The sequence below is a fragment of the Malania oleifera genome, chromosome 8 (assembly GCF_029873635.1).
Source record: "Malania oleifera isolate guangnan ecotype guangnan chromosome 8, ASM2987363v1, whole genome shotgun sequence".
Lineage (NCBI taxonomy): Eukaryota > Viridiplantae > Streptophyta > Magnoliopsida > Santalales > Ximeniaceae > Malania > Malania oleifera.
This window is the reverse complement of record NC_080424.1, coordinates 36,424,265-36,447,697: the sequence shown is the minus strand read 5'-3', so window position 1 is coordinate 36,447,697 and position 23,433 is coordinate 36,424,265. Positions and strand designations below refer to the sequence as shown.

The 23,433-nt window shown below is 34.6% G+C and overlaps 1 protein-coding gene across 3 annotated transcripts; it reads left to right on the top strand.

Moving 5' to 3' along the window:
• The first annotated feature begins 1,808 nt into the window (after positions 1-1,808).
• Positions 1,809-22,025, top strand: LOC131162498 (uncharacterized). 3 transcript variants are annotated; one of them, XM_058119050.1, is made up of 6 exons: positions 1,809-2,046; positions 10,348-10,464; positions 20,575-20,697; positions 21,168-21,296; positions 21,393-21,585; positions 21,725-22,025. In XM_058119050.1, the coding sequence occupies exons 1-6, from the start codon at positions 1,966-1,968 to the stop codon at positions 21,871-21,873; spliced, it is 792 nt and encodes a 263-aa protein (XP_057975033.1). In that variant the 5' UTR covers positions 1,809-1,965; the 3' UTR covers positions 21,874-22,025. The 3 variants fall into 3 exon arrangements, with proteins under 3 accessions (XP_057975033.1, XP_057975036.1, XP_057975037.1); XM_058119053.1 differs by having other exon boundaries at positions 1,862-2,046; positions 21,234-21,296; XM_058119054.1 differs by lacking the exon at positions 21,168-21,296 and having other exon boundaries at positions 1,863-2,046.
• Positions 22,026-23,433: the final 1,408 nt, after the last annotated feature.

Sequence of the window (23,433 nt, the reverse complement as noted above, 5' to 3'; positions counted from 1 at the left end):
CCTGGGCAAGCACCTCAACTGCCTTAAGATCAGGTCGGCCCTAAACATATATTTATTCTTTGATAGGTTGGAAGACTCTATTCAACACAATACAATTGCATAGAATGGATGAGTGTCTACTTACGAAGTTTAAAAAATATATCTTAAAAATGTATTTATTTGGGTTAAAAATTGCATAATTTTAAACTATCACAAACATGTACCTATTTATAGTAGCATTTTGTTATGCCTTATAAAGAATTTAAATTCGATAAAGCTTTCACTGGCAAAAGTGGCCTTTTGATTGCTTACAAGGTAGCAAAAAGCAATAAGGGCAAGCTGTGGAGCAAGGGAAATTATAGCCAGCCCCGTCCCTCCAATGTGGCCCTATGCCGATCCGCTAGATGCGTGACACATGGCTTATGTTGGAAAAATAATCACGTGAAGCTAACGCCGTTAATCCAAAACACCAATGCCGATAAGTGCACGACAAGGCCGCTAGAATATTCCTGCGATTCCCAACCTCCACCGCCTAGTGGAGGAACGCATTAGCCACTATAATGTCGCTGACGGCTCCTATTGAAAATTTGAAATCTTTCAAAATTTTGTCCCAATTGGAGCTAGACCGTGGGACCAACATCACTGGCTTCGTCGAGGTTGTCAAGACGAAGACGGAGTTGACGACGATTGGATCAACAACGTTAGCTTCCGCGATTATTTTTTCCAGCATGAGCCACGCGTCACGCATCTAGTAGACCGGCATAGGGCCACATTGGAGGGACCGGTGCCGGCTATAATTTCCCGTGGTGCAGGCCATCAACTCAAAGATCCCACATTTGCTTAGTTGTGGGATCAAACCTATATTTAAGTGGGCATTCGTGGTAGGCATTGTCGTGCTAGGGGTCCAAAAATAACTATGCCAATTTAGGATCAGAACCTTCCGATATATTTGTTATCAAATAAAAAGAGAGATTTTCCTCTTTCGTTGACGCCTAATTAGAAATTCTTGTTTTTCTAGGCTTATAACTAGGGGCTTAATGAATTAAATGTAACTTTATGAACACAAAACCTCGTGTAAAAACGATAAAATATAAAATTTTTCAAATTAGAAATAGAAAGATTATTTTTATTTTAAAACTAGATTGAAAAATTTACCTTTTCGAAATATTTTTTTTATTTTTTATTTTCTAAATGTATGTAAAAATGTTTTTGGGACATAGAATTCAAATTCACCCACAAAAGCTCATCATAAGTAGTGCTCTAAATTACCTTCCTTTTCCAACAGACAACAAATTGAAGCTAAATAATAATATATCCTTGTTAAATTCCATTAGATTCATCCTTCATAACAAGCGAGCCGGTGTTTAATTATTTTCCTTTTATATTATACTAGTCCAATAATAAATTCCTTGGCAAAAGAGAGAAGTCATTCCAAACAAAGTGACAACATATTTTAAATTGGTTCCATTGAATTAATTATTTTTCCTTTTAAAAGTGGCTTTATTCAATCAATAGGACAATAAATGAAACCTTAAATTGCTTCCCCATTCACTTTTGCATATGTTGAGCTTTAACTACTATATATAATAAATTTAGTTTTGTATTAATTCTTTTTATATATTTTTCATTGGAGTGTATAAACTTAATTTTCTTTCTTTTTTTATAAAACCGAAACAATATTTTCATTTCCCCGTTCTATTATTTACTTTTGTTTTATTAAAATATATCATTTACTTTACATATATTTTTTAATATTTTCTTTTATAGATTTATTATAAATCCCTGAATGCATCCGATATTTTTCTCACTATTTTTGGCTTGATGCAAACGTGGCACATACGTTTTCGCATGTAGAGAATATTTTTCAAATTTTTGGACATCTCTCTCTCTCTCTCTCTATAGCAATAAACATCCTTTTTTCTCTCCTCGACCACTAACCCTAGCTTAAAAAACTATCAACTTGCAACATAGAGCTCAAAGGAAACAATGGCGGAAATCATAGACAAGGATGGAAGCATGGTTCTTACGCCACAGCAAAACTCTTCACCTACTGAGATTGGAAATCAGGTAGATCATTGTTATGTGAACCACATGCAAATTCCTTCCACTATGAATAATTACTTGGTTTTAGTTCTCTTCGAAAATATTTATTAAGTTATGACTCTCTTTAACGCTTGAAGTTCAAAATGCTCATATACATAGATCGGGTATCTAATTTTTAATTCTTTTGGAGAAAAGATAGATCTGATTTTTCATCACACTCATATATGATGCTCAGTAGTTATGTTCTTTGATCATGTATGACTTTACCATATACAAGTGCGAATACCATTTCATTTTCATTTTGTTTCCAAAATCTTATAACAATTAGACACTCTAGATTTAATTTTTCAAACTAGCCACTTGATGCATGAAATCTACTCACGATAATGCACATATTAGATTTCATATATTCTACTATTACAACTATAGAAATTTTTAAGCTTCAAAAGTAGGTATCCTTATATTAGATTTCATATATTCTAGTACTGTTTTAACCATAGAAATTTAACAAACTCAAGAAAATCCTTTTGAAGTAGAAATCCTTTTTTATTTTTTATTTTTACCTAAAAAAATTGTATGTTAATCAAAAAGCGCATAGCTTTAGTAGAAACGTAGTCAAAAAATTTTGAGTAAAATATGATAAATGGTATTCCAATAACCTTTAGATTTCGTTCTAGCTAGTGACTATAATGTCCAACGAATTTTTGCATATTCATATATAAGTATATAGAAAATTTATATTTTTAATCATCTTATGAGATCTTGTATGCTTTATAAGTTTAATTTAGAATCCAATTCTGATGATAGCTATGGTTTTTAAAAATTTCTTGTCCTTCTTTTCTCATGTAGATGACAAAATCTGATTCTAGACATATATGATGAATGATTATTTCACTATTAATGTGCAAGTGAAAGCCTTAAATTTTTTTGGAAAAGAATTTCTTATAGATATTAATTAATTTGAGTTGTATACATATAGTCTATTATTAATTATCAGTCATAGTATCTTAAATTATTTTCTTACTTTCGTTATATGGATGACAGGAATTTGAATCAAAAAATGTATGATGATCATTGTCCAACTAACAATGTGCTAGTTAAAAGGCTCGGGAAAATAATCATGTTATTTATTTAAATTTAGGTAAACATATGCGCACATAACATGTGTGTGCGTGCGTGTATTTGTATTGACTATAATTATTAATTAACCTAATTTCTATTATTGGATACGATTAAACTATTTTTGAGTTGCTTTCTTGCAAAGGGTACTAAACCAAAACAGATTGCATAATGTCATAATTTCATAACAAGGATTAAATAATAATTTCATTTCCATCCAAATGTTAATGTTAAGCCTTCTATTTTTGGTATACTAGAGTCCTTGGTATGTCAACTTGATCAGATGAATAATTGCAAATAACACTTGTAGTTAATGTCTATTAGCGCCTCAATGTCATAGTCAAGAATTAATAAATGAAGAAAAATGATCATGAGCGCATGAATAACCATTGTCTAAGTTTCTAATATACATTAATATTAACTGAAAATGAGAAATACTTGTAAGAGAGGTTTCTCCATATAGGGTTTTTAACCCACCAAGCATAAGATGATATATTAATGTTTGGACCTATTAAATGATATGGCAACCACATCATTGAGACCCATGTCGAACCACACTTCTCATTTGTATGAGTCGAAGTATAACATGGCCTCTTGTCATAGACGGGTTCCAAATCTTATATAAAGGAATTATCCCTTACAAGTCTTTCTCACTAGATATCGTCACGGGTCAATTTTCATGCATCATCATTTTACTCCATTTTGAGGGGCATAAATGTGATGCTTATCATAACTAAGGAGGTGAATGAAGATCAACACGTATTCTTAGAAGCAATATTCAAGGCGATAACATATGTCACCAATCTTGCTTTTGCAAGTTAATAGTATTATTATGTCGACAATCATCTTCGAAGAAAGCTGCATGTGGTATAATTTACAAAACTTAAATTGAAACCATTACAATTGTTGATCAAAATTTTTATGTATCCTATCTAGCTTTGGTGATATGCAATAGTAATTATTTACCTAAAGATGATTTTAATATAACTTTGTTTTGTGATTTATCTACAAAAAAACTACAATCCTTAGGCATAATACCATTGCCATTAATTTGTATTTAGATTGTGTTTGTAATGATTGCATCAAATTTCTTTGAATACCAATCTTATGGATTAGCATTTAATATTTTATCTTGCAATGCATTTATATGTTTTCCATCCTTCTAATTATTTTTGTATTATTATAGCTTGTTAGTTAGCATATTGAATCCTAAAAAGGAATAATGTTGAGATTTGATACCACAAGCTATTTTTTTTTTTGTTAAAACTAAGAGAAGAAAGAAAGAGTTGTAGATAACTTTTGTATTCTTTGTATATATAAAATTGTACAAGGGCCATCCTTTTATAAATGAATGAGGCAAACTCACAAAGGTAAATCATTAATGTCATTAATGATAATTACATAAATCATGCTCTAATTACACAAATCATGGAGACTGACCAAATCATGAAGATTGGTCGATCAACTTAATTAGGGAGATACGCTAACATCCCCCCTCAAACTCAAGGTGGTATTGAAGATACCATCTAGAGTTTGCAAACTAAAGCACGATGGTGACTAGGTGGATGAGCCTTTGTGAAGATATCAGCCAACTGATCAGCCAAAGGAATTGACAAGAGACGTAGTGCCCCCTCCTAAAGATGATGACGCACAAAATGATAGTCGATCTCGATTTGGTGCGTTCATAAAAGACATTTTTATGAGCGATCTGGACAGCACTACAATTATCATAATAAAGCGGAGTGCTTAAAGGCTGAGGAACACCCATATCTTGGAGAAGCCAATGAAGCCAAAGAAGCTCAAAAGTAGTATCAGCAAGGGCTTGATACTCAGCCTCAGTGCTAGGGTGATCAACAACGGTCTGTTTTTTGCTCCTCCAAGGGATAAAAGAGTCACCAAGTAGAAAAAGGAAACCAGTGGTAGACCGGCGATCAGTAGGGTCCCCTGACCAATCAGCATCAAAATAAATCTATAATGACAAGGATGAGTGAGAGGAAAAATGAAGCCTATAAAATAATGTTCCCTTCACATCGCGTAAGATGCAAAGAATAGCTGCATAGTGAACAGAACGAGGAGCCGACATAAACTGGCTAACAAGGTGTACTGCAGAGGCAATGTCTGGTCTAGTGACAGTGAGATAAATCAAGCTCCCAACAAGTTGTCTATAATGAGTGACATCAGGAAGCAGCTCCCCATTAGTAGGATGGAGTTTGATATTGGGCTCTAGCAAACTATCAGCTATCTTACAATCTGTGAGACCAAGACGTGTGAGAAGATCAGAAGCATACTTGGCTTGGGTCAAAGAGTAGCCATTAGAGGTAGGGGACACCTTTAAGCCGAGGAAGTAGCTAAAAGAACCGAGGCCTTTCATCTCAAACTACTTAAGATTATGAATACCATAAGTGTCATCACCAGTTATGATGCTAGTATCATCAACATAAAGTAGTAGGATAGTTGTGATGCTAGTATCACTGTGACAAGTAAGAAGAGCTTAATCATAAGTGCCAGAAGCAAACCCAAGTTGTGCAACAATGGAGCTGAAATTGGCAAACCAAGCACAAGGAGCTTGCATAAGCCCATACAATGCCAGTCAGAGATGATAGACCTTACCAAAAGGATGAGGATACCCTGGAGGAGGCTGCATATATACCTCATTGGCCAAATCGCCATGTAAGAAGGCATTCTTGACATCCATCTGAAATAAAGGCTAACTTCGAGCAGAGGCAACAACCAAAAGGGACCGAACAGAGGTAATATGTGCAATAGGGGCAAATGTCTCCTTATAATCAATGCCATACTCCTGAGTAAAGCCCTTTGCCACTAAGCAAGCTTTTTGTCTTACTTCAGAACCGTCAGAGTTTGTTTTCCTTTTATACACCCATTTGTTCCCAACTACAGTCTTTCTAGGAGGTAGGTTAACCAAGCCCCAAGTATGAGTTTTGTGAAATGCGTCAAGTTCTTTAGACATAGCTTGCTACCAAACAGGAATAGAACAAGCTTCGTGATAACTGTAAGGCTCGTGAAGAGAGTCAAGAGTAGAAAAATATTGATAATCACTAAGATAGGTAGGAGGTACCCTTACCCTACTAGAACGACAGATGTCCAAATAAGAGGACTTGGGCGGAGTGGATGCGATGGCATGATCACCTGATGAGCTGTCATGACCTGCCTTAAAGGAAAAATTTGGAGAGGGATCTATGGCAAGGTTAGTGAAAATGGGAGAGTGTGAGGGACAATTGGATGAAAGTGTAAAGATACTAGTGAACATTTTGTGTTCCCAAAACTAAACATGCCGAGAGACTCGAAGACGCTTGGCTATGGGGTCATAGCACCGATAATCCTTGTGTTTGCCATAACTAAGAAAGTAACATAGATGAGAGTGAGGTTCAAGTTTTGTATGTTCATGAGGTGGGAGTAAAACAAAATAAGCACAGTAAAATACTTTGAGAAGAGAATAATCAGGTACCTTTCCATAAAAGACCTCATATGGAGATTTATTGGAAAGAGTAGGGGTTAGAACCCGATTAATAGTGTAAACAGCAGTAAGAGTGGCTTTTCCCCAAAAGGATTCTGGGAGGGATGCAAAGAAAAGTTGAGAGTGAATAGTGTCAAGAATGTGACGATGCTTACTTTTTGCACGACCATTCTGTTGGGAGGTGGATGGACAGGATCGATGGAACAAGGTGCTTGCCTCTTTAATTTCTTCAATGAAAGGGGTAGAAGTATACTTTAGGGAATTATCAAATCGAAAAACTTTAATGGTGTGATCAAACTAATTTTTTATCATCTGCTTAAAATCGTGAACAGCATTAAGTAACCCAGTGCGATCATGCAAAAGATAAATCCATGTATATCAAGAGTAATCATCAATATAAATAACAAAGTAATGAGACCCACCCTTAGTAGAGATAGGAGCAGGTCCCCAAATATTAGAATGAACCAAATCAAAAGGTGTAAAAGAAAAAGAATTACTTTCATTAAAAGGTAAAGCTTTCTATTTCCCAAGTCAACAAGACATACAATCAAAAGGTTCAAATTTAACATTTCTTAAGTAACCACTGGAAGCTAGAGACAAAACACAAGACAAAGAGGTATGACCAAGACGAGAGGGCCAAACACTGGAAGACACAGTAGCAATAAGAGACAGAGGAGAACAAGAACTAGGCAAATGCAGAGATGTGAGCTCGAAAAGGTGACCAACTTTATGCTCTGTCCCAATTAGCTGGCTCATCTTCGAATCCTACACATCACAACCTTTTTGAGAAAAGGTTAAGAAAAAACCACTTTCAATAAGTTGACCAACAGAAAGGAGATTTAGAGACAAGTTAGGCACAACATATGTGTCAGGTACAAAAAGAGTAGGAGTAGAAACATGACCAAGATGACTAATAGACATATGTGAACCATCAGCAGTATAAATTAAGGGAACAGGATTTAAAGACTTCCTATGGGTCACTAAAAAGGAATCAAAGGTCATATGATTGCAACAGGCAGAGTTAATAAACTAAGATGTAAAGTTACCTGTGGAGACTAATAAGGCAGTAGAAGTATGTGATAGAACCTGGGTGATAATTGCCTCAAGGTTAGCTGCAGAAAGAGAAGGCAAAGAAGGAGCAGAAGATGAATCAGAAGTCGAGGAGCTGGTGGAGATAGCAACAATAGGCTTAGAAGAGTAAGATGCCTTAGCATTAAGAGCATCCCTAGCATCCTTAGCCTTCTTCTTAGGACAATCGAAAATACGGTGGTCATCTTCCTTACAATAGTGGCATTAGCCATTGAAACGGCGCGATTTAGAAGAAGCAACAACTGCAGTAGGAGTAGCCGGAGTAGATGAGCTGGACGGAGCAATAGCTAAGACCATGTCGGTAAAATGAACTCGACGAGTCTGCTGTCGTGTCTCCTCATAAATTAGCTCCGTAAGAGCAACCTCAAGTGTAGGAAAAGGAGATCGATGTAATGAAGATGCTCGAGTATTCTCAAATTCATCCTGGATATGCATCATAAAATATATAAATTGACCACAAACTCGATATGCAGCAAAAAGCTTAATCGACTGCTCATCACAAAAAGTAGGGTCAGCTTGAGAAAGCTAATCCCAAATGCTACTAACTTGAGCATGAAACTCGGCAATAGACTATCCAGGTTCTTGACACATCTAGGAAAGCCTAGTTTCCAGCTGAAACTCGAGAGTATCATCACCACCATAGTTGTATCGTTTTGCCAAAAAATCCCAAGCAAGTTTGGCATTCCAAAACTTAGGAAGTAAACTCTGAATGGGAGGAACTAATGTATTAATAAACCTGAAAATGATCTTACAATGAGTACTTTACCATTCATTAAGAGCCTCATCAAACTCCTCTGTGGATTTCTTGTCAGTTTTTGTGGGTTTTTGTTTTGTTCTTGTCAAAACGCCATAATCTTTGACCAATCAAAAAAACTGAAATTTTTTGGGCCCAAGCATTGTAGTTGGAGCCATTCAAAACAATCTCTATAGGGTGAACAACATCATTTAAAGAAGCCATAAAAAAAATTGATAATGCTGACTAATTTAAAGCAAAAGGAGGGCGTCGATGGAATGAGCACGGAAAACTAGTTAAAGAAAACCAACTTTGTCGAAGCTCTACCAAAAGTGGCAGCGGACGGTGGCTGGAAAATTGCTGGAAGGTTGCTAGAGATGACAACGAGCGACGGCAGATGCGGCGGTGTTTGGCCGTTGGTGACTGGGCTCGTGAGGCATGTGGCGTCGGAATGATTTTTGCACCAAGCGAAAAACTCTAGAGCAACGGAATCGATTTATGGTATTGGAATACCAGTGGTGAGAGAGTGGCGGAACCAAAAGAAAGACACCAACTAGCGGTCCAGAACCAAACTTGGCTCTAATACCATGTTAAAACTAAGAGAAGAAAGAAAGAGTTGTAAATAACTTCTGTATTCTTTGTATATATAAAATTGTACAAGGGTCATCCTTTTATAGGTGAAGGAGGCAAGCTCAATAAGGTAAATTATTAATGTCATTAATGCTAATTATACAAATCATGGAGATTGACCAAATCATGAAGATTGAACAATCAACTTAATTAGGGAGATATGCTAACATTTTTTAGTTGGCAACGCTTCACTTATACCAAATTAATGTTATCAACACTAAAAACTTCTTAAGCACCAATTTTTTATGGTTAAAGACATTATATTTTATTTTTCTTTTTTTTCATGTGCATAGAATAATGGGCACCACACACATATATTCTACAGAAAATTATTGGTATGGTTTTACATTAGTTCTTTGAGTTTTAGTAGGTCTACTAAAAGATGGAACATGCATGAGTATTAAGGATTTTTTAATTTATTTGGTCACTATCTAGATTAATTTTCTTTGAATTGCTTATCCTAAGAAATTCGATTATAGAAAATTCCATATACTACTCTAGTAAGCACTCCTTGCATCTTCAACCATGTATTGCATATTTAATAATGTGAGTAAATGGCCTTTAGTGCACCTTTGGTACATAGGATAGAATGGAATGTATCGAATTTTCTACTTGATTACTACTTGTTTTCGATTCAATTTTCGTTCCTACCATTTCAAACTCAATACTTCCTCGAAATTTGCATAATTTAATTAATTTTTGCTTGAAAATTCTTCATTTTGAAGCTCATGATCCTTAAGCACGAAGTAACACAAAGCTAGATAGAACTTGGACTAAATTTATGTAATGAAGTCTAGCATCACGTAAAAGCACACATTTGACATGTCCATAATGTACATTTCCACAAAATGTGATAGGAATAAATATGAATTTACTATAATCAAGGCCATATAAATACTTTTCATTAGAATAAACAAACTAAGTAGTGTGCTATATTTTTCCTTTGATCTCGTATATGAAATATTTTATAATCAACTACATACTAAGTAACTAGAGTTACAATAGAAATTTTAAAGTTGACCCACTTGTTGGACATTCATTGATCTACTCAAGTTCTAAGATCATTTTAGAGTGTAATTGAACATAGAAAAGAAAAAGGAAAAAAAAACATGGAGACAATAAATGTTGCGAACTAGAAACTAAGAATTAGTAATCTTATTGTCACTAGCATATCCACATTAATGCTTATTATATACCAATACTCAATAATGAATTTCATAGCTTTAATAACATCACTAAATATACAATTCTGCATGTATAATTACTTTTTGATTTGCAGCCAAAGTCACCGAAACTAGAGCAGAGTGGGACTACAACACCAAATGCAACAGAGACAATTCCATTATTTTACACCGTACCGAAAGAATATTTCTTGAAAATGATGGAAACTGATAAGGTAGCGTAATTTTTATCTGTATGTGTGAGGATTCATATTTTTCTATGGCTAAATGTGCTCCACCAATTACTTCCTATCCTTTTGCATAAGTTTTTTTTTCATCAAAATGTCAAATTAATCTTTACTTTCAAATACATACACAAGCTTTTCATTTGTTAAGTTAATCATATGCTATTGTTTTAAAACTGATGTTAGTCTTGTTTAGTTGGTCCTCTTGAACCTTTTGTCCCTATTCCTAATTTTGATACATTAAAGAAAATGGAAAAGTAAATTGTTAGACAAAAGATTAAAGCATGCCACCAAAATAAATCATGCTGCATTAACTTGATGGGTGGAGAGGAACACTCAATCACTGGTTGTGAGTGAAACTCAGTGAGAATCAATTGCACAATAACAATATATTTCAATCTGAAAATAGATACAAAGAACTTCAAATCAGAACTCTCTCTCTCGCTCACTGGTTTTATACTCTCAACACACCATGTTACATTGCACACACACATAACTATTTATAGCAGATACAAAATCAAAATAATCAAAGATTGCAACTGGTAGGTGAGGTTGGTGACCGAAGAAGTGGCTGGTCGGCAGCCGTCGTCAACCATTGCTGCCACCGTCCACTGTCAAGTTTACTATTTCAAAATCCCCCCTTAAACTTGACTCTCATAACTTTGTCATTCTGAGCATTGTCTTCAATCTTGCAAAAATATCATGCTTGAGTGGCTTCGTGAAAATATCAGCAATCTGATTATACGTTCTGCAAGAAATCAACTCCACTTCTTTATTCTTGACATGCTCCCTGATAAAATGATACCGAGTATCAATATGTTTGCTTCTTTCATGGTAAAATGGATTTTTTGCAAGTGCAATCGTTGATCGGTTGTCGATGTAGACTTCTGTGGGGTTTTCTTAAAGAAATCCCAGATATTTCAATACATTCCTAATCCATATACCATGAAAAATAGCTGAGCTGGCAGCAACATACTCAGCTTCACATGATGACAACACTACGATGGGTTGCTTCTTTGAAGACCATGTAAACGTTGTATCTCCCATGAAAAATATGAATCATGTCATACTTTTTCTTTCATCAAGATCTCTTCCCCAATCGCTATCTGAATAGTGGATAAATTTGCAATCACCTCTTGATGAATAGAACACACCATCGGTGATGATACCCTTGACATATCGGAATATCCTTTTCGCTGCGTTCAGGTGGGACTGGTCAGGAGCCTCCATGTACCTGTTGACAAGTCCAACTCCATAGAGTTTATCTGGTCTAGTGCACGTCAAATACCTCAAGCTTTCAAACACACTCTTGAAATATGTGGGGTCAACATCTCCTTCCTCATTTTTTCTTAATTCTAATCCAGTTTCAACCATAGTTGTCACAGGATTGCATTTGTCCATCCTAAACTTCTTCAGTACTTCTTGGGCATAGTGGCTCTGGGAGATGAAGATTCCCTTCTCGCTTTGCACGACTTCTATGCCAAGGAAGTGAGTCATCTAGCCAATATCCGTCATTTCGAATTCTTTGACCATGCTTCTCTTGAAAGTGGCAAACATCTTTAGATTGTTTCTGGTGAAGATCAGATCATCAACATAGAGGCAGACAATTAGCATGCTTCCATATGTCTTCATCTTCATGTATGGCGCATGCTCATAGGGACACTTCTCAAATCCATTCTTCTGAAAGTAGTCATCAATCCTCATTTTCCACACATAAGGTGCCTGCTTCAAGCCATAAAGTGCTTTCTTCAACTTATACACTTTATCTTCTTTTCCTTTCTTCACATATCCAGGTGGTTGATTGATATAGATCTCTTCTTCCAGAAAACCGTTCAAAAATGCTGATTTCACGTCCAGCTGGTAAATCTTCCATCCATTTTGTGCTGATAGTGAAATTAGTAATCTGATGATTTCAAGCCTGGCTACCGATGCAAAGATTTCACCATAATCAATCCCTTCTTTCTACTTGTAGCCTTTGGTGACAAGTCTTACTTTGTATCTCTGAACTTCTCCTTGAGCGTTCTTCTTGGTCTTCTAGACCCATTTCACACCAATAGTTTTGCGGCCCTTCGAGAGATTTGTTAATTCCCAAGTCTTGTTCTTCTCGATGGATTGAATCTCCTCATCCATCGCTTTTCTCCATTTGTCTTCTTCATTAGCTTCCTCAAAACTAATCGGCTCGCTAGTCAATAACATACATTATAAAGTAACATACTCTTCTATTGGTTCTGTAGTTTCATACAAGTCAGTTAGATTTCGAGCTCCTCTAGGTCTCATGCTTGAGATTTCACGCTTAATTGGTGATATAGCTTCATTCCTCTGTGGTGAACCATGTGGAGGCGTTTGCAGCTCTAGAACTTGTGACTCGATAGCCACTTCTCTTGTTTGTGTAGGTTCTTCTCCTTCAAGTGTCAATTCCGCATCTTTGGAACATTTAGCTTGGTCCTATTTCCAAGATTCATTTTCTTCAAAAATGACATCCCAACTGTGAATGACTTTCTTTTTTATGGGATTGTAGAGTCAATAACCCATGGTGCTATCGCCGTATCCAACAAGGATACACTTCTCTTCTTTATCATCTAGCTTTATCCTTCTTGCTTTTGGGATCTTGGCGTAGGCTATGGAGCCAAACACCCTAAGATGACTCACACCGGGCTTATGAGTACTATAGGCTTCATGTGGTGTCTTTGTATCGAGACTCTTTGTAGGACACCGATTGAGCAAGTAGACTGCACATGACACTGCTTCTGCCCAAAAACTCTTAGGCACATTCTTATCCTTTAACATGCTCCTGGCCATGTTAAGGATTGGGCGGTTCTTCCTTTCGGCTACACCATTCAACTGGGGAGTGTAGGTCGGTGTAAATTGTGTTTGAATCCCTTGTTGCCTAAGGAATTTCAGGAAAGCTTCATCTTTGTACTCTCCTCCTTGGTTTGACCGGAGTGACTTGATGCGATAGCGACTCTGTTTCTCTACAAGAGCTTTGAACTCTTTGAACTTGTCAAACACCTCTGACTTCTTTTTCAGTAAGTAGATCTAGGTCTTCCTGCCATAGTCATAGATGAAGGTGAGGAAGTATCGATTCTGTCCATTTGAAAATGGTCTTAGTGGACCACACACGTCTGTGTGTACTAGCTGGAGCGGCATGGTAGATCTCTAGTCGGCTTGTTTTCCAAAGCTGTTTCTATATTGCTTGCTTAAAATATAGTTTTTACATATTACATTTTGATGGTGGATATTGGGTTAGCCTTTCACCATCTTCTTGCTTCCCAATTGTTTCAAACTTTCAAAATTCAGATGTCGATACCTTAGATGTCATAGCCAATCTTTGTCTTGGATGATAGCGCTCAAACACCTTGGCGTATCATGTTGGATGGAGAGTGGAAAAATTTGATTCTTTTCCATTTGAACTCGAGTAACAAGCTTTCCTCGAGCATCTATTATCGCCATCTGCTTATCACTAAGGCTAATTCGGTAACCTCTCTCCACGAGCTGTCCGAGACTCAAGATGCTAGTCTTCATGTCTGGCACGTAATAGATGTTGGAGATGTAAGCATGATCTCCAGACTTCTATTTGATCAAAACATCTGCTCTCCCTCGGACAGGGATTTTAGAATTATCGCCAAAAGAGATCTTCCCCTGAACTTTCTCATCAAGTTCAAAAAATAGGTTCTTTCTGCCAGTCATATGGTTTCTGGCTCCAAAATCAAGGTACCAAACACTTTGGTCCTGGGGAGTTGAATTGTGTGCCATCAGCATCAACGACTCTCCATCTGCATGTTTAGTTTCGGCAAGGTTGGCCTCCTCGCTAATCTTTTCTTGTTGTTGCCCCCACACTCATTATTGTAGTGTCCATATTTGTGCCAGTTGTAGCATTGAATGTTTCTTTTGTCTACGTTCGGGCGGTTATTGTATCCTCTTTTTATTCCTTGTCCTCTACCTCATGGAACATAGTTTTGTTGATTGCATCCTTCTTTAGTGGGATCTCTTCCACCCTTGCCACCTCTTCTGGAGTTAAAGTTTCCATAATTTCTTCCATGAGATCCTCAGCCTCGTCCTCTTCCTTGCTGTGAAGTCCCCCCTTTGTCGTATCTATCTGTAGTGAGAGACAACTTTGTTTGGAAGGCTTGCTCTAGTGCTTTATCATCGCTCCTTCTGTTGACTTTCTGCTCATGGGCTTGGAGTGAGCCCATAAGTTCTTCTACGGACATGGTTTCCAAATCTTTTGTTTCTTCCTGGGTCACAGCTATATAGTCATATTTTGGATCTAGAGATTGAAAAATTTTCTCACAAATTCTCTCGTCATTGAGAGTCTCTCCATTTCTTCTTAATTGATTTGATACTACCATAACTCGTGTATAGTAGTCAACAATAGATTCAGTAGATTTAATTTTTAGAGATTCGAAATCACCTCACAATGTTTGAAGACGAATCTTCTTTACTTTATCCGCACCTTTGTGTGTTCGTTGGAAAGAGTCCCAAACTTATTTGGATGTCTTGACATAGGCGATGATTTCAAACGTGGCCTCATCAAAGCCTTCGTAGATTATGGATTTCGCCTTGCAATCCTTCTTTCAATCGCCTCGCAGGGTCGTTCTTTGAGCATCGGACATAGATGCTTTGGCTTCTTTTGATGGACTTTCTCTATACCCACATTCAACAATGTCCATGACATTCTGAGCACCTAGAAGGGCTCTCATTTGAATAGACTAGTTGTCATAATTCTCTTAGGTCAATTTTGGAATGACCGCTTGGGTAGTACTGTTCGCCATTGAATTTAATTTATAAAAATAAAGATATGGTGGTCGATTTTGGCAAATCTAATGCCACCAATGTGTTCAGAAGGTCGAAAAACCTTAGGAACCAGTTTTTGGTTGCAAAGAATCGGTCCAAAAATCACTAAACCGACTACAGGAATTTCGGGTGGTTTTTAAACTAGCCAATTTAACTTAACGGCCGTTTAATGACTTTAGTGCTTACCGTTAGGCCACATGGCAACTTCTACGCGTGCCGCATGTCGGCGGCTGCTTGCAGGTCAGAAGCGGGTTGGGCCTTGGGTGCGGATCCGGGTTGCGAGTTGGTTGCTGAATTGGGTTGGGGGTTGATGTGTCGCGGGTTGCTGGTCAGGTCGGATCTTGCCAAACGGGCAAGGAAGGCGCGTTCGAGGCACGTTGAGCTCATGTCGCAGGATGTCAGAATCTATGTCGGCACCTGTGGCGCATGGGAAAGGTGCTGACAATGCTAGAGGCGCGTGTGAGCGCGTGCAACACTTCCCAATGTCTGTTTGAGACATGGTTTTCACCGTTGGAATTGTCTCGACGTGAATTTCACAATGGTAGGCTCAATTTTAGATTTTGAGCAACTTCAAATCTGGGAAGAAAATTGAATTTCTCCTATGTTCGCCTCTGTTTGGTGGATTCTGGCGTACTGGACGCTCTTATACCACTGATGGGTGGAGAGGAACGCTTAGTCACTGGTTGTGACAGAAACTCAGTGAGAATCAATTGCACAATAACAATATATTTCAATCTAAAAATAGATACAAAGAACTTCAAATTAGAACTCTCTCTCTCGCTCACTGGTTTTACACTCTCAAAACACCATGTTACATTACACAAACACATAACTATTTATAGCAAATACAAAACCAAAATAATCAAAGATTGCAGCTGGTAGGTGAGGTTGGTGACCGAAGAAGCGGCTGGTCGGCAGCCGTCGTCAACCATTGCTATCACTGTCCATCGTCAAGTTTACTATTTCAATCACATCTAAAACACATAAAGTGTTGAGATATGACATTCCTATTAAGTTTGTCTTTTAAATGTAGATAGTGTGTGGATCATGTACTAACTAGATTTCAATTAAAATGTTAATAGTTATAATTAAAGTATACATCATTTTAATTCATTCCATTCTCAAACACTTCTACTTACCCTTTGGTTAGGAGAGACCTTAGATTTAAATTTATGTGGATTGGGAAAAAAAAAAAATACAATACGGATTTTAGCTAAATTAGCATAAAATTCAAATTTATGACCCAAAATTCATGTTCTCATACGCAATGTTAACTTAATAGATTAGCTATTTGATAAAGCACCTCAACATGTTTTGCCGAAAAAAAAAAATTTTTCAAAGATATTTTTGACTACCATGCCTTATTAAAAGATCTCAATAGTTTTTTATGTTCGACATAAAGAACATAATCTTACTATTTTTTTACAATTACAAGATAGAGTAGACGTCATAATCTCTTGAATCATACAATTACTCTAGATGCACCTCTATTATAATTACTAGAGATGATAAGTCAAGTTCTAGGCTTGTTTTGCTCTATCCCCATTTTCTTTATATATATTTTTTAACACTAACCACTTTTGATATTTTTGTTATATTTAGAAAGACTTGTATAAGGTTTGCTATTCGATCACTATTAACTATGACTTTTTTGAAAATGAAAAATTATGAAACCAAATACCTAATCGTTGTATTTAAGTAATTCTATCCTAATTTTGCAAGAAAGTTATATATTTCAAATTTTGATTGCAGTGAAAAAAACATAGTTATTTTAAATTATAATAATTTTATTTTTAAAATAAAATACATCTAACTACATTATCGCTTAAAAAAAAAACCTTATTTGACAATTAACAAGTATCAAGGATGAGAAAGTAAGTGACTCAATATTCAAAATGTGAACGGCATGAATAGTATTCTCCTTAGATCAAACAACTATTAATAAATATGATTGGAATGATGAAATGTAAAGTTATACAAGGTAAGAGATATTATGATAAAAAGTATTATTTAGTAATTATTTTACTTAACATTTATATTTTTCTTAACTCACTCTTTAGAACTCCTTGGACTATCCTATTACATACGATGAAAGAAAATGTTGAAAATTCGTACTAAGTTTGTGTACTGACATGACATATATTTTAACATGTTGACAAATGTGTGGATCACGTATTAGTTAGATTTCAATTAAAAAAAATTAATAGTTATAATTAAAGTATGCATCATTTCAATCCATTCCATTCTCAAACACTTCTACTTACCCCATGTTTATGAGAGGCCATTGATTTAAGTCTGCGTGGGTTTGGATAAAATGCAATACAATTGCATTAAGTTTTGTCCAAATTGACATAAAGCAGTTTAAATTCAAGACCCAAATTCCATACTTTCAAATGCAGCATTAACTTAATGGATTCATTATTTGATAATGTGTCTAACATGTTTTGCTATAAAAGTTTTGCAAAGATATTTTTGGCTACAATGCCTTATTAGAAAGGTCTAAATAATTTTTTATATCCAATAATACAAGGGATATAACCTTATTATTTCTTTATAGTTACAAGATACACTAGATGTCATCATCATACAATTACTATAGTTTGACCTTAGTTCAAATAACTAGCTAGGGTCAAGTTCTATGCTTGTTTTACCCTATCCTCTTTTTTATTTTTATTTTTACACTAACTACTTTTGAAAGTTTTAATATATGTATAAAGACTTATATAAGGTTTGCTATCTCACCTCTATTAACTATGACTTTTTTTTTTGAAAATAAAAAAATTACAAAACCATATACTTATTCATTGTATTTAAGTAATTTTGCTTCCTAATTTTTCAAGAAAATTATATTTTATCTAATTGTGATTGTGAAGAAAAAAAATATTTTAAATAATAATAATTTTCCTTTTCAAATAAAATATATCTAACTACATTATCACTTTTTAAAAATTATCTGATAACTAACAAGTATCAAGGATGGAAAAAAATCAAAATGTGGAGATGTCTCTATTATTTTATAAATGTGAGTTAGATATATTCGCAATTAAAAAAAGCTCAACGAGTTAATCCCTCCTAGCCTCTATATACATCTTTTGTGAAGTATTGCATTCTATTGTTTTTTGTATCATGTAGTACAATTAGATATATTGTTCAACTTAAGAATCATTTGATTGTTAAAAATTGTGAAGATAGAAACCAAAAATTAAATAAAAATCATTAATTAGAAACTTGTTAGGTTTAATTTCCAAACTAGGAAAAAATTAAAATTTTAAGTGAACACATGTTCAATTTTCTCCTTAGATCAAACAACTATTAATAAATATGATTAAAATAATGAAAATGCAAAGCTATACAAGGTAAGAGATATTACAATAAAAAAGTATTATTTAGTAATTATTTTACTTAATATTTATATATTTTTTTTACTTTTCAGAAGTCCTAGAGCTATCCTATTACATACGATGGGAGAAAACATTCAAAATATTTTTTGGATAATTTTTTAGTTTTTTATAGATATTTTTACATCAATTTATTTTAAAATCATATGGTGATTTTTAATTAATTACAAATAAAATTATTCAATTTACAAAAGTAAATTTTCAATATTAAATAGTGAGACAACGAGTTGCTACAATGAGTGCACTAAAGTTTTTCGTTTATAAAGTTTTGGTGCAACAATTAGTTAAAAATTGATAATAGAGATAAAAAAAAAAAATTAACAATGCAAATGAGTAATGTTGTATTCATTAGTTTTACATCATTCTATTTAAGCATTTTTTTTTTTTCCTCACTTTCCTCCATGCCATACTCTTACTTTTGCTAGGAGAACCCTACTAAGGGCTATCAAATAAAATAATGTAAAAGAGTAATGCATAATTTGCTTACTCTAGCTTGTTGTGCCTTGTGAAGTTTAAATGAAGGAAAATTTGATAAAAGAAAACACAACAAAGAAATAAAATACCCTTTGCATGGTATCATTCCATACAATAATTCAGTGAGCCACATTTTATTTTCTTAATTTTATTTACATTACAAACCCAATATTTTTCCTATTACAAATATTATGAGTTTATCAATAAATATAAATAATGTTATCTAACTAATTAATTTTGCAACATGGATTAGATTAACTGATGGTGATAGCAGTATCTATTAACCCTTAAATCAAATAAATACTTAAATCACTTAATTTCCTCAATCTCATCTACCTTCATCATGAAGTTAGTGCACCCGTAATGTTAAAATGCTCCCAAGGATTAGCTCAAGTAGATATTAGTGGACTACAAGGTTTCCTGGTAATAAGAGAGCATCACGAAGTTGGTGCACCCAAAATGTTAAATGCAAGGGTTGGCTCAAGTGGATATGGGTGGACTGTAAGGTTGGTTTCCTGGTAATAAGAGTTATGGTTTGATTTTGCATAAAGGTCAATTCTTGATTTATTACGAGGGAGCAGTGGGTTCGCTCATGTCCTCTGATCCCTTGGTTTAGTGCTACCTAAGTAGATCTAAAGGGTTTGCCTAGGTTGAAGTTCTGAATTATAAAATATAAAATAAAATCAAGACTTATAACTTCCCTTGCTACACAAAAAAGAATATTCATACATCTATCCCTAATTAATGTGATAATATCAACTATTGACTTTCTCATTTTTGCATTCAATAATCTTAATACAATATAAACCAACGCGGTTGCCTCTTTTTTTTTTTCGCTTAGTTGACAACAACACTGTATAATTCAAAATGTTAAACTAAATTTTGAGATATTGTTTTGCAATGTTATATGTTCTTTTGCTTATATATATGTTCTAGATGATTCAATTATCTCATTGCAATGACAATAATATTATAAGTTAACAATGTATGAAACAATCATCATTCCAAGTATGAACAATTACTCTTCAAGTCGAGTTATCAAATTGCAATTATTTATTTTTTGTGTGTTTGTGAATGTGTCCCACATCTCAATTGAAAGTAACCTTTTTCTTAGGTAAATAGTTGAAGTATTGTAAGGATTTTTGGTTAATTGATAGTTCATACTATGAGTTAGGTAACACAACAGGAAGTAACTTTCCCTTATCCAATATTCATTCCACCCTTCATGGGATTTGAACCTATGACCTGCATTATGAAAGTCAAGCATTGGGGGTGCCCTACAGAGGACATTGTTACAAGTTGTACATAAAAATCAAATGAAATTTTTTCCTTTTGCTTCTAAGGTAATATTATTGAACATTCAAACAAAATTTAACTTTAATTTGTAGTAAGTCTATGATTATTTCCTTTAAATTTCTTGCATTTGAATTTGCAGTGGAAGTCAGTCCAATGCCCAACTGGTTCCAGTGCTCAAAATGTGTGTGAGCTACCATTGGCTGAGCGAATAGAAGGATGGATTCTTGAGCAAAGACAGCGCAAGGATGGAAGATGGGATAAGGTATTTATAAATAAAAAAAAACACATTATGGTTTAGATTGCTAAAAGAATGTTCTATTACATGACACCTATAATGGTCATAGGTGATGTTATAAGACAATGCCACTAATTAAAATTAGACATTTGTAGAAATCAACAATATCATGATGTTGACTATTTTGTAAAAAAGAAATTACATGTGAAGCTACTCTCAACTTGGAAATCCAAGATCTAGTTGGCCTGTTGATTTAGTTTTTCAACTACGTAGATTTCTCAAATTTATTTCTTTATATTTAGGGGTCATTCACTTGCACTTAGTACAACTAAAAATTGCATGTGTATGCCCATACTAATTGCACAATCATTAGCAAAATCTCATGTAGAATAGATATTTTATGATGTTTTGATTCTCTTTATTGCATTTTAGTGTATGCCCATACTAATTGCACAATCATTAGCAAAATCTCATGTAGAATGGATATTTGATTGCAGTTTTATTACCATGAAAAATCAAATAAGATGTTTCGTTCATTTATTTCAATGATAATCTTTGCTAAGCATGGAGTTCTTCCAAAACGTTGGCAAAAGGAAAAAAAGGAAAATTCAAATGACTATTCAACGGTGAGTTTCGAAGTTATTTAGATGTTTAGCAATTGAAGCTAAAAGTGGCTAGTTGTTGCTCGATGACATTAATTTTATTTCCAATAATATTTTCAGCCTTTGCGTCTTATTAGTATGGTAGAAACCCCATCAAAAAGGAAAAAGACAGCATACCATCCCAATCATTATGGTGCATTGAAGGAAGATACGTACTTTTCATATACCCATGATGAAGAAATAGCCATGGAGTTTCTCAGAGAAGCACGAAAAAATCTCCTTAACTCCAATAAGGAAACAAAGGCATCACATGGTATCTTCTTTTTCTTTTTAGTTACTAAAACTAGTTAGGCTTCATTTCCCAAGCCTATATATATATATATATATATATATACTTTTGGATATATTTCTTATCCTTTGGTTTTTATATTCATGGTGCTTCATGTGAAAAGGAAATAAAAGGGACTTTGAAGAAGGAAGTCCAAGCCAGGAAGAGGAAAGCACTGCTAGCCTTGCTGAACAGGCGACCAATTCTGTCACTGCTGTTCCAAATGATGATCTACTCGTAGAGAACCCAGTTAGTTATAATTTTGATATTTAAGATGTGCTAAAGTGTTGTCTAATGACTTTAAAAGACTGTGTTACCTTAGCATGTAAACTAATGTGGCGTCCTTGTCCTTAAAAATGATTGATGGCTGTTGATATATAATGGGATATAATCTATAATTTATCCTTAATTTCAGATGTTTGGAAGTCTTACTTGTTTGTTTGTAGAGTGATAATGGTTTTTAGATTGGGAAGTGTTCTCTTGTGGAGGTTGGTTTATCCTCGCATTTTCCTGTAATCTTATTTGGAGTTTCCAAGCTTCTCCTTTAATAATGAATTTATCTTTTCAAAAAAAATAATAATAATCACAATATCGCATAATTATGTGTTTAAAGTGAGTTAACATTCAAATTTATGTCTTATTTTATCAAAAAAAAAAAAAAAAAGCCAAATTCAGGTAGTTGGAAGTAACTTCTAATCATTTCTTCTTCTTCCTTTTTTTTCTTTTCGCGAGTTGACTGGCAAATATATATATATTGAACTTTATTGTGTACATCATTACTTGTATTAAGAAATATGTTTATATGTGCGAAAAATGTTTTTAATGTACTGGTCGGATTCAACCTATTAATTGAACTGGGGAGTCTCAGCCCCGTAAGTGAGACTAGTTCGGCTTACTCTTGTAATTGAGTTAGGGTTTTCTTCACCGCGTAAGGAACGAATGTAAATCGCTTCTGCTCCGCCCGTTTGAGTGAGCAAGTTTAGTGAAATCCTTAGAAAGTATGTCCAAGGTGGGGACGTAGGCTGATTTGGCCGAACCTCGATAACAAATATCATGTGTCACTCTATCCTTATCTCATTTAATTTTTGTACTTTAAATTTAACATGTGTATGCTTGTTTATTCATGACATTAATTATTTGCATGCAAATCTTTATTTAAATGATATATGCTGCATGTGTATGTTCACACCTATAGCTTAATCATTTTACATACACGACCATAATTAAAATAGGATATGATTTGTGGTGAATCGGCAAAACATTTAAATTAGCCGAAAATATTTTTAAAACCCAATTCACCCCCCTCTCGGAATCACACCAATTCTAACAATTGTATTCCTTGAACACGCCCTACTCTTGAGAGAGTGGGCTTATAAGCAGCTGCCAGGGTTTTCTTCTCTCACGAAGTTGTCTGCCTCTGTGAGAGTTTGCTTGTCTCCCTTAGCTGCTGAATGGAGCACATATACATATATATAGGTTACAACAGGGACCTTTGGGCAAATATGATTAGGGCTTCCCACATAATTAAGAATTCCTAATTCGACACGAATTCATCCTTAACTACATTAATTATAATTCATACCACTAAAGAATTATAATTGCACTCCCTAACATATTCGAAATTAAATTTTGAGCTCCTATTATTAAATTTTTATTTATCTCCCCACATAAAGATCACAGATACCTGTCTATTAAATTAAATTACTGATAATTTAATTAATTGACATATTAATTCCTTGAGACCTTCCACTTAACTTCTTTGATGTGCCGGATTCAAAATCCACCTGTAGGGTTTGACACAATCAAAACTTATAAGCTTCCTCAAGGGGGTAT